General features: G+C 56.8%; 1 protein-coding gene across 1 annotated transcript in view; it reads left to right on the plus strand.

Annotated features, from left to right (window-relative positions):
- KIRREL3 (kirre like nephrin family adhesion molecule 3) overlaps window positions 1–15,763 on the plus strand; it is a 595,138-nt gene that overhangs the window by 566,998 nt on the left and 12,377 nt on the right. Inside the window, exons 7-11 of the mRNA XM_061166806.1 lie at window positions 812–917; window positions 5,958–6,106; window positions 7,546–7,673; window positions 8,864–8,990; window positions 13,235–13,335. Coding sequence (XP_061022789.1) covers window positions 812–917; window positions 5,958–6,106; window positions 7,546–7,673; window positions 8,864–8,990; window positions 13,235–13,335 — 611 coding nt within the window. The remainder of the gene's footprint in view (window positions 1–811; window positions 918–5,957; window positions 6,107–7,545; window positions 7,674–8,863; window positions 8,991–13,234; window positions 13,336–15,763) is intronic.

Consider the following 15,763-nt stretch of genomic DNA (forward strand, 5'->3'; position numbering starts at 1 on the left):
CTCTGACCATTTTGCCCTTGAGAGCTGGGCTTCATCGTATTGAGTGACAAAGGCAAGCCCTGCCTGGAGAGCTGAGGGCTGAGTGACACCCATCAGGACTCAGCAGAGATGGTTAGGCTCGGGGAAGGCTGTAAGTGCCAAGGTAACAGAGGCACCAGAACCGTTACACAAAGAGACGCAAGATGGACATTTCAAAGACAGAAAAGTTCGTATTTAAAGGGACTTAGTATCCACATCCTCCTCATGCCCCCCTCCATGCCCTTTCACACCTCTCTTTCCGGCAGTGGTTTGTTCACCCAAAGCTGAAAGGTAGGCAGCAAGCACCCTCTGGGGCCCAGACAGCCCTGCTTCCGGGGTGGCTGTTCATTTAAACACCACCCTTTAATCCATCCCTGATGCTGGGAAAGATTGAGGGCAGGAGGAGAAGGGGACGACAGAGTACAAGATGGTTGGATGGTGTCACCGACTCAATGGACATGAGTTTGAGCAAACTCTGGGAGATAGTGGAGGATAGGGAAGCCTGGCGTGCTGCAGTCCATGGGGTCACACAGAGTCAAACATGACTTAAGGACTGAACAATAACTTGAATCCATAGCAGGGGTCCGGAACCCACTTCCAGGATGGCCTGAATCGGGCACTTCCAGGGACGGAGGGAGCCCCCTGCTAAGGCCCCCAGTTTTCTGGGGACCCCCGGGGGAGGGGCTGCTGTGACAGACCCTGGTGGTGGAATTGCTGGCCTTTACCCTCATGTTCCCCCAAACCGTGGTGCACACAGCACCCCAGTCTGCAAGGGCACCTCTTCTCTCCGCAGACCCCCCACTTGTCAACCTGTCGGTGGAGCCGCAGCCAGTGTTGGAGGACAACGTGGTCACGTTCCACTGCTCTGCCAAGGCCAACCCCGCGGTCACCCAGTACAGGTGAGAGGCCCTGCCAGGAGGCCCCCTCGACACCCCCGCCTGTCGCAGGGCTGTGACCTGTGGTCCAGGTGTCCAGCATGGTGCTGGGTCCACTGTGGGTGTCCGGGACCCTTCCCCAGCACACCTGTTCACCCCTGGCCAGGTGGACTTCGCCCTTTCCTCATGAGCACACACTCCCTTCCTCTGAGACAGAAGGTGTCACTCCTTCTGTTTGCACGGCTTCTTTACCCCTTGTTTCTGAAAGGAAGCAGAGAGACTCAGGAGAAAAAGCTAAAACAAGCCAGAACGATCATTCAGATCCAGATTCTAGTCCTGTGCTCACCAAAGCGGTCGCCTGGCAGGGTGGGGTTTCTGGGACCGCCGGCCCTGACCATTGGGCACCCAGATCCATCATCCCCATGACCCCCCCGCAGCTGTTGCTCGCCGCACTGATGAACGCCTCACTGCTGACCGAGCTTCTCGAAGGCGGGAACTGCCATTTAGTCACTTACCGTTCTCAGCGTGGAGCTCGTGTGGCAGGCACTCAGCGCTCCAGAATGTGGCCTTGCCGACTCTGTAAACGCACAGAGCGGCCCCTCTGGGCACCCTCCTGCCTGGGCACCACCACTGCCCAAGACTTCCAGACGCCAGTGGCCTCAGCGGCGCTCCAGGGCACACTCAGACCCTCCCCGTCACGGCCCTCACTCTGCCCCGCTCCTTCCCTCGGCCCAGACCTGATGGTGTGCCCCCCACCACTGAGATGGTTATAAAGCCCCAGCATCGCCCATTGCCAGGGATGCTGATGGTCCCAGACTAGGAAATAAGCCCTCTGGTGGGAGTGGAGGGCAGAGCCAAAGAGAGGCAGTGTGGCCCCAGAGGGCAGAACCTGAGGAAACAGGTCAAAGAAACAGCCAGAGGTTCAGGCTAGGTTCAGGCTAGACACAGGCGATGCTCCCTGTAGTGCAGATAATTAATGCTGGAACCAGAAGCCCAGGGAAATCACAGAGTCTTTATCCTTGAGGATGTTTTTAAATAGGATGAAAACCGTGTGTCCTCTGGGTTTAACCATTCACCGGGCTAAAGGCAGGAGAAAGATCAGATGACCTCCAGCCTCCCTGGAGTCCCGTGGCCCTGTGGGTACAGGGGGCAGGTCTGGCTTGGCTGGGACAATGGCAAAGATGCGGCAGGAGATGCCCAAAGCATCTGTATTTTTCTCTGGGCTTCCACCCTGCACCTGCGAATCCTGGGCTCCATCCACAGGCGGGCTCCTCTCTGCTATTCGCTCTCTGCTCACAGGCCCCACACACCAGGTGTCATGTGCCCAGAAGCGATCTCTCGTGCCAACTTCCCTGGGCTCCCCTTCATTCCCGCTGACACCCTACCAAGCAGACCCACCCACATTCATCCTCATGTCATGACAATAATAAGGGATAAGTCTGCATTTGAAGAGATCATCGAGAAGCAAATGTGGCAAGATATTGACCACGTTTGGTGGGTCTGGGCGAAGGGAGTACAGCGGTTTCCTGGATCGGTCTTGTGACTTTTCTATAACAAAGTTATGTTTAGTTTTTTAACTACAAAGTTAATGAGCCAGGACCTGCAGGTTTCCACAGGTTCTGGGTCCCTGTGGTTTCCCTTCGTCTCCATCCTTCCCCACAGCTCAGAGCCTGGTCAACCGTCAGGCACAGAGGAGGAGCCAGAGACATAGGCGGGTCCCCTGCAGGTTTGACAGGTGTGCACCTGCTCTTACTTGCCTCCTTCCCTCCTGGCCCTCCAGCTCGCCAGAGGCCCCAAAAATGCTTCAGTGCGGATCAGGCACCCTCCAGGGCTCCAGAGGCTTTCAGGGAGCCCTTCTGGACCTCCAGGGACATGTTGGGGAGCCCCGGCGGCCCAGGAGGAAGGGGGTGGTGAGGGGAGGCGGGTGTCTATGCCCACCCCCTGTGGCTCAGCCCCTTGGCCTCTGAGAGGGCTCCCCCAGCAGGCAGATGGTCCTTCTAAACGTGGTGTTGGGATCCAAGAGGAAAGGCCTTGAGCAATCTCAACACTTAAGTACGTGGATTTTTCCCAACTGACCTGGACGGGACTAAGGGATCTTTGTTTTTTAACTTCCACCTTGGTCTTGATTGCTTCCTCCTGTTTCACCCAAGAGGTTGTGATCTCGGAAATCAGAGATGCGCCTTGGTCCACCCCAGCTCCCAGCAAGGGGCCCCGGGGGGATGTGGGAGCCCGTCTAACCAGACTCAGCCGTCACTTGGCTGGACCAGCCGCCTGGGTCAAGCACACCTAAAGCATGTCTCGCCTGCCTCTCTGCTCCCCTCTGAGGTCTCAGGGCCCCCACCCCACCACGCAGGGAACAGGGCGGGGGTCTACCAGCCAGTGTGAAAGGCGGGGCTGTGGAGGACAGCCTGTTGGCAGTGACACGCCAGCCTCCTGATTGTGTGATATAAATAATTAATCCTCTTACATCTGCTCGGGCCAAATTACACATTGATTGGGAAAAGCTTAATCTGACTCCTGTTCTGCAGGGCTGGGCGAGGCGGTGAAAACAGTGGTGGTGGCGGGGGTGGGCGTGTGGGAGGCGGGAGAGTGAAGGGGCTGGAGGAGAGAGGAGGAGGAGGCCGAGCTGAGAAACTAGAGGAGGGAGGAGATGGGCGGAGGGGCGGAGATGGCAGGGGAGAGGAGACCGGACGTGGGATGGGGCCGGGGGGGACTTGCTCTCTGGCTCACCCTGGTCGTGTGGCCTGCTGCTTCAGTGAATGGGCTGAGCTTCTGGAAGGGATCCCTCCGAGGATTTTTGTTGTTTTGTTTTGGGTTTTCTTTTTTTTTTTTTTTTTGTACAGAAGGGGAATAAAGACAGGGAAGAAAAAGACTGGCAGAGTGAAATGTGAGCTGGGGACTCGTAGGGTGACCCCCAGAGACCCAGCCCCACAGCTGGCCTCCTGGGACCCTGGGAGAAGACTGTCTCTGAGTTCCTCTCAGTGCCCCCCCAATTTCTAAGGTGGGGACCAGCCCTGGGGAGCTGGGAGCAGCAGCTGCACAGCCCCCCAGCGTCTCTTCCGTCTCCCTTCTTTGACTCTGAGAGGGGAAGCCAGTCTGGTCTGGGGAAGAGGAGCCCCGTGTGGCCAGGAGTGCTGAGTTCCAGGCCAGAGATAGCCCCAGCTGTTCTGAGTTCCCGGGGGCCCCAGTAGGGAGCGTTCACCCTGTGAGGGACCTCAGATGAGTGGGGAGAAAGCCCCCTCTTCCCCCAGGAGCCCCCAATAATGGAAGAGGACTGCCCAGCAGAGCCTGCTTCCTGGGGCTGTGGGCAACCAGAGGCAGGAGTCCAGGCCGGGCAGGAGGGTCTCACCTGTATCCTCCTAGCCCAGCCGGCTGCCCCCTCCTTGTAGCATCCCTCACGGCTGCAGGATGGGTGGAGCAGGGGCTGGACGCTGATCCCCCACCGTGTGTCCCGGACTGAACTCATCCGCCTCAGGTGGGAGCTGTGCCTGACTATTAAGTGTGGTCATAAAATTAAAGTTAGAGATTGAAATGATTCATGAATAACTCATAATGGGTTGTTGGGAAGCTCCTTCAGCTCTCGGGGAGCTATGGTTTGCTCTGTTGTTAAACCGTAATTGTTATTATTAATTGTCTTCTTAATAACGATCTGACATTAATTCACGATAATAACTGCACAGTGTCAACGTGGTGCTCTGTGCGATACTGGGAGACGGCCACCTCCCGAGCCGGATGGCCTGGCTAAGCGGGAGCAGGTGGAGGGAAGGGCAGGGGCCAGGCCTCTGTGACCCCAGGAAAGGGGGCCCTGAGAACATGGCTACCTGGAGTCGTGGTCCCGGGATAACGGGGCCTTCCTGAGCCCTGGCAAAGACATACGCTCCAGGGACTTCCTGGTGGTCCAGTGGTTAAGACTGTGCTTCCACTTCAGGGGGCACGGGTTCGATCCTTGGTCAGGGAACTAAGATCCCATGTGCTGCATGGTGGTCAAAAACAAAACAAATTTAAAAAGACATGTACCCCCAAACAGGGCTGAACTACAGTAGGAAGCGCCTGTTGAGAAGTGTGTTTTTAAAAGTTTTAACCATAGTAAGAGTTAAGCCAGGGAAAGCTCTGATTCTCTCTCCTCGCACAGCTGTAAGGAGGGCCCCCAGCCTCACACACACAGGCACACGCACCCCTGGGGTGCTCTGCTGTCTGCCGCACCAGGACAGTGATCACCGCCCCAGGGCCAGACCCAAGACACCCATCAGTCAACTGGCCAATGAAAGAAGTCAGCAGAGCTGTCTTCCCATCACCCCCACCAACCCCTGGTCCCATAAAAGCAGTGCTGAAACAGCCCAGGTCCCCAGAGAGCAGAGCCGGGGTGGGAGGCAGAGGGGGTGGAGGAACATGAGTAAGTAGCAGCCTGGGAGAGGACTGAAGGGCTTTCAGGAGAGAGGGGCACTGTGATGGGACCCACGCTGGGGACAGGAGTCAGGACAGGGGAACTGGGAGAGCTGCCCGAGCAGGAGGGCGGGCAGTCGAGACCACGCCTGTCACCTCTCCATCAGCTTCTTGTCTTGTCTGGAAATCAAGCTTCCTCGTGCCCATGCGTATGTATACACGTGTGTGTGCAGGTGTACATGCATGAATGGGCACACACCACTAGACCTTGGCCTCTTCAGTCACAGGCTTGGCCTCCTTTTCCAGTGTGGTCCAGGACTAGACCCCCCAAGGGAGCTCAGAGCAGGACAGCCAAGCTGCCCGGGGTCTGGCAATTGGGTTCCATTTCCTGGCCAGCCATGTGGGCAGACCCACTGGGGAGTCAACCCACCTCCCTCCAGAATAACCCATCAGTCAAGTGCTGCTGGCTGCCTGGTGACCCACAGCCCAGAGCCCACCACCCCCCCACCGACCCCTTCCCGAGCCCCGGAAGTAACCCCGCTGTGGAAGCTCCCCCAAGGGACCCCTCGGGGGCCTGCCGCATCCCGCCCCTCGCCAGGCCTCATCTTCCAGCGGGTGGGACGCGTCCTGCAACCCCCCCTCGGCGGGAGGTCCACACCAGCCCCAGTGCCTGTGTTGCAGGTGGGCCAAGCGGGGCCAGATCATCAAGGAAGCCTCGGGGGAGGTGTACCGGACCACCGTGGACTACACGTACTTCTCGGAGCCCGTCTCCTGCGAGGTGACCAACGCCCTGGGCAGCACCAACATCAGCCGCACGGTGGACGTCTACTGTGAGTGGCTCGGGCCTCCCCTGGCTGCCGCGCTCTGGCTGGTCTCTGCTCTCGGCTGGAGGCACCATCGTGGGCTCGTTGCACACGACATAAGAATGCCTCCCGAGCTCGGAATGCACGCCCTTTACAGAAAACGTTCCCACGTACTGTCTCGTGTTTATCTTGACCCTCAAAATCTCTCAGGGAGGGGACTGCCCTGGCGCCCAGTGGTTAGAGCTCTATGCTTTCACTGCAGAGGGCGAAGGTTCCATCTCTGGTTGGGGAACTCAGATCCTACAAACAGCAACATGGCCAAAAAAAAAAAAAATCTATTAAATCTATTTTTTTTAAACAGTCACCTAGGGAGGCTAGAATTCTTATTCCCAGCACCCAGATGAGGGGACGGAGGTCTGAAGTCACACAGCAGATGAGCAGCAGAATGAGGACGAGATGGGTCAGCCTCCCATCAGGGACTCCCCATCCTCACTGCTGGCCAGGCAGGGACCCTCGGGGAGCCAGCCCTCAGCTGTGTTCACAGCGTTGACCGTCAACTCACCCAAAACCCTGTACAGATTCAGAAGCACTCTTACAAACTTTATTCCTGGCCCCCTCGCCCCCACCAGCCTCAGCAGGAAGCGCGATGACTCCCTGTTTGCATCAGGGACTCTTGCGGGCCTCCGGACCCTGGTTTCACACCTGCTCCCTGAAGGCAGCTCTCTGCATACCCTCCTGTCACTGCCCCTGAAATCCCACCGCTGCACCTGCTCTGGGGACCCAGGCTCCGTCTGCAGGGGCTTCTGGTTAGGGCGGGGTGGGGCAGGGGAGCCTCCACTAACAGGAGGGGTGTGGGGAAAGGACCTGAAGGCCTCCCCTTCAGTGATTGAAAAGGAGGTGGGGAGGGGCCGGAATAGAGGATATTGGGGGGGGGGGTGACACCGCACAGGAGGCCTGGTGTCCCCCACTCCTTATCTCTCAGCCCTGCAATGGCCCTGCGGTGGCCCAGGAGCTGGGCTAGGTGCCCGGGGAAACTTGGCTCCAGGTTACCTGCTGAGGCCTGAAGGAGGTGGGCAGTTGACTTGAAGGCAGACAGAGATTCTGGGGTGGGAGGCAGGCCCCTCCATCCAAACCCTGGGGCCAGGGTGGGGCTTCCTGGGATCAGGACAGAGGGAACGGGATGGGAGAGCGCTGGGGGGCAAATCCAGGCAGAAATGGGGCCGGAGCAGCTTTTTCTGGGCCTGGAGCTGCCTACTTCCCCAGTGGGCCCCAGGGAGGCTGGGCTAGGGGAGAGGGGTCCTCCTGCTTACCTACCAGACCAGGCCCAGACAGGTAGAGGACTGACCTGTAAGGGAATGGGCTGGCGTGGATGGATGGGGCAAGCACAATCAGGCAGAGGAGGGGCAGACAGGAGGGTCCCACATCCTGCCCACCAGAGCCCCGTCTCTTCCCTCCTCTCATGGCAGTTGGGCCCAGGATGACCACAGAGCCCCAGTCCCTGCTCGTAGACCTGGGCTCAGACGCTGTCTTCAGCTGCGCCTGGACAGGCAACCCGTCCCTGACCATCGTCTGGATGAAGCGGGGCTCAGGCGTGGTGAGTCCACAGCTGGGACCACAGCAAGCCTGGTGGGGTGGGGGGACCTCAGGCCAGGGGGTAACTGCCTCCCGGGGCCCCTCTCACTCATACACTGGAGGTGAGAGCCTCCCGTATAAACTGCAGGAAGAGGGGCCCCAGAAAGGGGAGAAGGAGCCCCAGGTACCCACACCTACCCCCCTTAGCCGTAAACACGTTCAGCCAGTGCAGTTTCACCCTGTCGTGAACCTTATGAGAAAAGCAGGTAGTCACCCAGACGCTGGGGGTGAAAAGTCCCTAGAAAGGTTTTTCAGCTTTCCCCTAACAGTCATCAGCTTCAGCTTTGCGGTTAAGCCTTGCTTTCTCCCTGCCTCTCCTCTTTTAAAGTGTATGTGTTCTTTAGAGGAGGAAACGGCAACCCACGCCAGTGTTCTTGGAATACTGGAAAACCCCATGGACAGAGGAGCCTGGCAGGTTACAGTCCATGGAGTCGCAAGAGCCGGACCCGACTGAGCAACTTAAGTACCAAGAGTTTCAGACCTCCCTCCTCCCAGGAGGACCAGTGAGAGCCTCAAGCAGGGAAGCAGGGGAGAAAGTGACCTCTGTGTCCCCCACTGTGTGCTGGACACCACCTTGTCCTCCGAGCGTCACTGCCCCATTATAGGGATAAGGAAAGGGCCTCAGAGAAGAGAGCTAGAGGCCAGAGCCACACCGGAGGCACCTCTGAAGCTGGGATCTCAACTCAGACATCGAATGCCAAAGCCTATTTCCTTCTCATCCCTCCAAAAGTTAGTGTGTTAGTCTCTCACGTGTCCAACGCTTTGTGACCCCATGGACTGTAGCCCGGCCAGCCTCCTCTGCCCATGCGCTTCTCCATGGGATTCTCACTGGAGTGGGTTGCCATTTCCTCCTGCAGGGGATCCTCAGCTTCAGGATAGAGCTCTCTCACTCCAGCCTCCCCCCTGCACCCACCGCTTAGGGCTGCAGCATCTTCAACCTCACAGGGTCCTCTGTGCTGGGGCTCCCCCCATAGGACGGTCCGCCTGGCACGCTGTGTAATAAGACATTCTGCCCCCTACCTTACCCCATGGTTGTTAAGCTGAGATGCTGCAGACCTAGCCCCACCACCCCCTAGCCCACCTCTCAGCCCTTCTGGTTCAGACAGAGCCTGGCCCCTACTCCCGGTGTCCGACCCTCTCCACATCTCCTAGGTCCTGAGCAATGAGAAGACCCTGACCCTCAAAGCTGTTCGCCAGGAGGACGCGGGGAAATATGTGTGCCGAGCCGTGGTGCCCCGGGTGGGGGCTGGGGAGCGAGAGGTGACCCTGACTGTCAATGGTAAGACCCTGCTCATGCCAGGGCGGGGGCGGGGGGCCACGAGAGTCCCAAGCATTGCTCCGAGGGCTTGATTTTTGCTCTGGGTCTATAGTGTTCCATCCACCACTTCAAGTCCACGTCAGAACCCGGATGTGAGGAGGGACCCGGCTGGTTTCCTGGTCACCTCCCTCCTGGGTGCTCCTTCCACAAGATCTCAGCCCTAAGAGTGATGACTGATGGATTTTTTCCTGACCAGGAAAAAGGTCAGAGGGTCAATGGGCAACAAACGTAGATCCCATATCCACCCTTTGACCTTGACCTTGGCCCTGGTGGGGAATTTTAGAGGGCATCTCTGCGACTCCTGGGCTACCTCTTCCCTTTGCATTAGAACCGCTCAGGAAGACCCACCACCATCCCCACTGGGCCAAGTTCAAGGGGTCCCCTGAGGGCAGGGAACTGGTCTCATTATCTATAGTAGGGTCACAGCAGAGCAGGAGAGAACACAATCTGAGTTACCAGAGAGCCATCACTTGAGCTGTTAAGGGCACGGGGCCTGGATCACGGGATGCAGAAGTCACAGAGAGGCGGGGGCCTAGCTCAGGTCAGACCCTGGAAGGCTGGAGCAGCAGGACAGGAATCCCATGTTCCTGCCGTCCTGTGCGCTCGGCACCAGCTCGGCTGGCCTGAGGGGGTGAGGACGCTAAGGGCACCCCAACCCCCCGTTTCCAATCAACTTCCTTCTGCTGGGTTTCGTTTCTGTGTGAGTCCCTGCTCCCACATAGCCCGCCTCCGATAGAAGCCCCGAGGCTCTGAGTCCCGGCAAGGACCGAACCACCGACCCAACTCTGTAGGGCGGCTGCAGGCCAGGGCCCAGGCGCGGGGCTGAGCCAAGACCCCGAAGTCAGCCCGAGTGGCTTCATCTCGACCCAGGAAGCTGCCCACTGACAGCCTCATCTGGCCTCCCCCTTGCTAGAAACTCAAACCAGCTCGGCGCTTCCTCACCGCACCCTGCCCCCGCCCGTCCGCTGCTGTCCCCCTTAGCCAGCCTCTTTCTTCTCCTCCCTCCTCCCCAGCCCCAGAGGGAGGGTGAATCCACTCAGACCCCAGAGCCGTCTGTCCCGGGCAGAACCCGGTCTCGGGAGCCTTCCTGCCTTTCCTACGTGTCCCCAGGATGCCACCAATAAATTTGTGCTGCAGGGCTAAAAATAACAGCATCTGATCGCGCCTCCGTATATCCATGGCAACACGGGCTGCAGCCTTTTCCTGCCGGCTCCGGTGTCTGACACTCGGCTCCTCCAGCGCCAGGCCTGGTGAAATCAGTGGCCTCCCCACTGCCCGCCCTGGGAGGGCGCAGGGAGTCGGGCTGGCCCGTGACTGTAGCCAGCTCCGCTCCAATGGCCCTGTGACCAGTCCGGCTGGGGACCTTCAGACCCACACATGGCCCCGCAAGCCTGAAGCTTTTCAAGGAGCATCCTCGCGTCTGGGGGAAGCACGGTCGATACAGGAGGGACTGAAATGCGCGTCACTTCAGACTTTCAAGCATTTTCCAATGAGCATCAAAGCAGTTTCTTGAGGAGGCAACACATGCCTCAGAGGGACATTCCTCTTGGATGAGACACCCCAACCTGGACCCTGGGGTCTCTCCAGGGTGTGATCTGTACCCTCCAGCGTCCTTCTTTCCAATCCCCTCCTCTGCCTCCAATCCTATGGCATAGGCTCCCCTTGGCCACGAGGAAGGGAAACACCCAAGAGACTGAAGTGAAGCAAGGAGGCAGGGGGATGAATGAACTGGCCCGCAGAGAGGACTCTGCCAGCCCACACTGGAGTAGACTTGGGAATGAACTTACCTGTACTTGTGTCTGGAGAACAGGTGGAGGGGTGGTGAAGACCTTTGGGAAGGGCCTGGACCCAAGGGACCCACACTACCAACAAACCCCAAATGAGATGAGGTTCTCATCCAAAGGCACCCAGGCTGGGGTCTTACTGCTGGCCATCGCCCTTTGGGGAATAAACTTGCCTAGATCTCGACTGAATGGGCTCAAACCTGGGATTTGCAGAAACGGGATAGAAAGCATACTGCTGCTGCGTTCCGATTCCCCTAACCCTGTCTACCCTCACCCGGATTTCTGCTTTCTTATAAGAAGCCCTTATATGTGTACGCATTTCGTTGTTGTTCAGTCGCTCAGTCATGTCTGACTCTTTGCAACCCCATGGACTGCAGCAGCCAGGCTTCCCTGTCCTTCACCATCGCCTGGAGTTTGTTCAAACTCGTGTTCGTTGAGTCAGTGATGCCATCCAGCCATCTCATCCTCTGTCACCTCCTTCTCCTCCTGCCTGCAATCTTTCCCAGCATCAGGGTCTTTCTTGGTCACTTTTAGATCAGCTAAGACACCCCACCCCACCCCTACCAGGGAAATCCTAGTTCCTGGGAAGTGAAGGCGAAAAGGTTTTATGGGATCATCACTTTCAGCCCAGCAGCACTCCTGCCTTTCAAAAGCCAAAGGCTTCTTGGAGCTGAGGGATCCAAGAGAGAAACCCCTGAGGGTGGGAGTTCTTATTATGAGGGTTCCCTCCCCACACCCAGCGCCAAGCCATTTCCCAGCCTAAACGCAATAGGAGTCACCTCGGCGATTCCCAGGATGTTTCTCCCCTTGGCTGAGAGCTACTCTCGGAAATGCAAATCTACTTTAATTCAGGTGGCTAATATACAGCAAATATGTTTGGAGCAATTTTTGTTTTGTTCCCAGCATAAATCTGCCCGTCCTCCAGGTCCCTTGCTTTAGTTCTCTTTCCTGCCACCTAAACCCCAAACTTTACCCCAGGGACTGGGAAGAGGGCACAAGGGTTCCCGCCCCTGCACCCCTCACCTCAACCGCCCAGCCTAGCCAGGAGCCCCAGTCTCCTCCGTCCCCGTCTCACACCAGGCGGGCACCATGCAGGGGAAACAAACAGGCAGAAACGGACGGGAAGCACTGCCGGATTCCTGGTGGACCTTCCAGGCTGTCTGATGTGGTAAATGAGCCAGGTGTCCCCGGGGACATCCGTGATCATGACCTGTACACCCATGCACAGCTGGGCCGGATATGATAACATCGAGGTCAGCTTTGGAGCCATGGTCCCACCTGGGCTGGCTGGTATGCACCTGGAGTCAGACAAGGTGATGAACTAAGGGATCTCCTGAGACACCTGTGAGATGGAGGCTGTGAACGTACCCAGCCCAGTCCATCTATGTGGGGTGATTCCCCACTTGGGGGAGGAACACCTTCCTGCCTGGTTTGCCTGGCCGGCCAAGGACACTGATTTGTTAGGCGAGCGCGCCCTCTACTGGATATATGAGGGAACGGCTTAAAATCCAACAGCTGACTAAGGCCGACGTGACTTCAGTTTGCCAACAAAGGTCATAGGCAAAGCTATGGTTTTCCCAGTGGTCATGTGTGGATGTGAGAGTTGGACTATAAAGAAAGCTGAGCACCAAAGAATTGACGCTTTTGAACTGTGGTGTTGGAGAAGACTCTTGAGAGTCCCTTGGACTGCAAGAAGATCCAACCAGTCCATCCTAAAGATCAGTCCTGGGTGTTCGTTGGAAGGACTGATGCTGAAGCTGAAACTCCAGTACTTTGGCCACCTGATGCGGAGAACTGACTCATTGGAAAAGTCCCTGATGCTGGGAAAGATTGAGGGCAGGAGGAGAAGGGGATGACAGAGAATGAGATAGTTGGATGGCATCACCGACTCGATGGACATGAGTTTGAGTAAACTCCGGGAGTTGGTGATGGACAGGGAGGCCTGGCGTGCTGCAGTTCATGGGGTCACAAAGAGTCGGACACGACTGAGTGACTGAACTGAACTGAACTGACTTTAGTTAGGGGAGGTGACATTACCTTCCTTCCTTCCTTTCTGACCCCTCCCCCACTCCCTTCTCAGGTTTACCGCCTCCTTCATAAAGCTTTCCCCACCTGCCAGGTAGATTTCTCTCTCCTGTGAGGTCGGTTAGCACTTTGCCTGGTGTCAACCTCACCTCTTTCTATCACCACCACCATCTTCTATTACAGCTTTTCATGTCTCTGGGAATCCTGATTTAGAGGCATTCGCTCACTCATCTTCCCCTGAAAGGTTTATGACTGACGCCTCTTTTATCTCTTAAGCCCCTGCTAAATGTTTGCTGAATGACTGAATGGATGTATAAACTTCTGAACTTGCCGCGAGGGGTCCAGCCAGGGGCTCGCCCCTCCCGAATCTCTGATATGATGCTGTCTCCCCAACAGGACCCCCCATCATCTCCAGCACCCAAACCCAGCATGCCCTGCATGGGGAAAAGGGCCAGATCAAGTGCTTCATCCGGAGCACGCCACCTCCCGACCGCATCGTGAGTGCCTGGGGGCGGGCTTGTTGGGGGGGTGGTGGTGAGCAAGGGGCACAGCCGCCCCCCACACACATACCAGACAGTCTGGTGGGTCATCTCCGCCCGCAGCTGCTCAGCCATCTGGCTGGTCAGTCTCGTCTCTGCTCTCCCTTTCTTATTGGGAAAAACTATTTCTTGGGAAAGCGTCATGAAGACAAAAGTCACGGGCAATTTCCTTTCTCAGGATGGGGTGTGCTCCTCACCCGTGGGTATGTTTAACTCCACTCTGCCTCTTAGCTGTGCCTCTGACTGCATTCTGCATCCTGAGGGCAGAGGGGAAAGAGGGCAGCAGAAGGAAAAGATAAACCATCTCTTCCCTTTCCTGGGTTCAAGGCCAGCCGTTAGCAAAGTCGTAAACAGGAAGCAGTTATAGTCGGCAGACCCCTCTCTGCACCTCCGGAGGCCTCCTCTGCTTGGCTGTCCGTGGAGGACGCTGCCCCGTTTATCAAGTTTTCCCTGCAAAAGAATCACTCCATTCTCCCTGCCCCCTTCCTCCAAACCCTGCTCCCCGCAGGGCAGTGCGGCTGAGGCAGCCCAACTAGCTCACTCCTGGCCCTCCTGGGTATTTGCCTTTGTAAAAGTGGGGTCTTCAGCCAAGTTCAGCTGAAACTGGCGGGAGCTGGGGAAGAAAAAAAAAGAGAGGCAAGCCCCAGGGCCCGGGTGGTCCTGCCGGAAGACTCAAGTTCACAGGGCAGCTTTACCTTTCCCGGGGACGGCGGTGCCAGAGTGGCGGTCGAGGGCACATGCCCGACAACTAAGGTGTCCTCCTGTAGATGAAGACGTTGTTACAGTTACACACTTCCTCAGGGGTTGAGCTCATTCACTGTCTGAGTCACACAAAAATGGCAAAAGTTCATGCATAGGACTAACACCTATGTTTCTCTGTTCCTTTCGCTCTTTAAATTGTTTTTAAAGTATAAGTGTAATTATATTTCATTGTCAATGGAACATTATCAACACTGTCCCATTGTAGACAATATCTAGTCCACCCCTGAACATGTTCACACAGTCTTTGTCTTCATGGAGATGGGATTCGAGGCCAGGGGTTCTCAACTGGGGGAGTTCTACCCCCAGGGAACATTTGGTGATGGTGTCGGATGCACTTAAACACCCCCACAGAGCCCAGGGCACCCCCCACAACCAGGAGTGACCTGGAAGCGGCCTGGGACTCATCCACCCCATCCCCTAGTACTCATTCTGTTACTGAACGCTGCAACAAGAAGGGTGGGGTACAGTGTACCTGCAATGGGTCTGAGAATCAGTAAACCATCACCATCCTAAACCAAGCTAGATGAAGAAGATTCTCTCCAAGCATAACCTTTGTACAGACATACAGAGTAACAAAACCAGACTCTGTCAGCCTGGGGCTGGTCTTTGCCACCTGTCGGGATACCATCTGAAGGAGGGTCTCCCATCGCTACCCCAGGGCCCCCGCTCCCCCAGGGAAAACGTTCCAACCCAGAGCCACGTAGGGACCCTTGTCGATGGAAACACCCTCTGAGGTGGCCCAGCCTCTGTGCATGCATGTGGGTGGGTGGGTGTGTGTGTGTGATGTGTATGGGGTGGTGGGTGCATCCGTGTTGTGTGGGGGGGGAGGGGTGTATCCATGGTGTGGTGTGTGTGTGTGCGCGCACGTGCTGTGTGTGGGGTGGTGTGTGTATCCTTGTTGTGATGTGTGTGTGGTATGTGTATCCATGTTGTGATATGTGGGGGGGGATGGTGTGTATATCCCTGTTGTGATGTGTGTGTCTGTGTGTGGGGTGGTGGGTGTATCCATGTTGTGATGTGTGTGTGTGTGTGTCTGTGTGTGGGGTGGTATGTGTATCCATGTTGTGATGTGTGTAGGGGGGGTGTGTATATCCCTGTTGTGATGTGTGTGTGTGTGTCTGTGTGTGGGGTGGTGGGTGTGTCCATGTTGTGATGTGTGTGTGGTATGTGTATCCATGTTGTGATATGTGTGAGGGGTGGTGTGTATATCCGTGTTGTGATGTGTGTGTGTGTCTGTGTGTGGGGTGGTGGGTGTGTCCATGTTGTGATGTGTGTGGTGTGTGTATCCATGTTGTGGTGTGTGTGTGGTATGTGTATCCATGTTGTGATGTGTGTGGGGGGGTGGTGTGTATATCCCTGTTGTGATGTGTGTGTGTCTGTGTGTGGGGTGGTGGGTGTGTCCATGTTGTGATGTGGGGTGGGGGGGGTGTGTATATCCCTGTTGTGATATGTGTGTCTGTGTGTGGGGTGGTGGGTGTGTCCATGTTGTGATGTGGGGGGGGTGGTGTGTGTGTCCATATTGTGTGTGTGTGTATGTGTCTGTGTGTGGGGCAGTGGGTGTATCCATGTTGTGTGTGTGTGTGGGGGGGTGTATATCCCTGTTGTGATGTGTGTGTGTGTGTCT

The sequence above is a fragment of the Dama dama genome, chromosome 2 (assembly GCF_033118175.1).
Source record: "Dama dama isolate Ldn47 chromosome 2, ASM3311817v1, whole genome shotgun sequence".
In the NCBI taxonomy this organism is placed as follows: domain Eukaryota; kingdom Metazoa; phylum Chordata; class Mammalia; order Artiodactyla; family Cervidae; genus Dama; species Dama dama.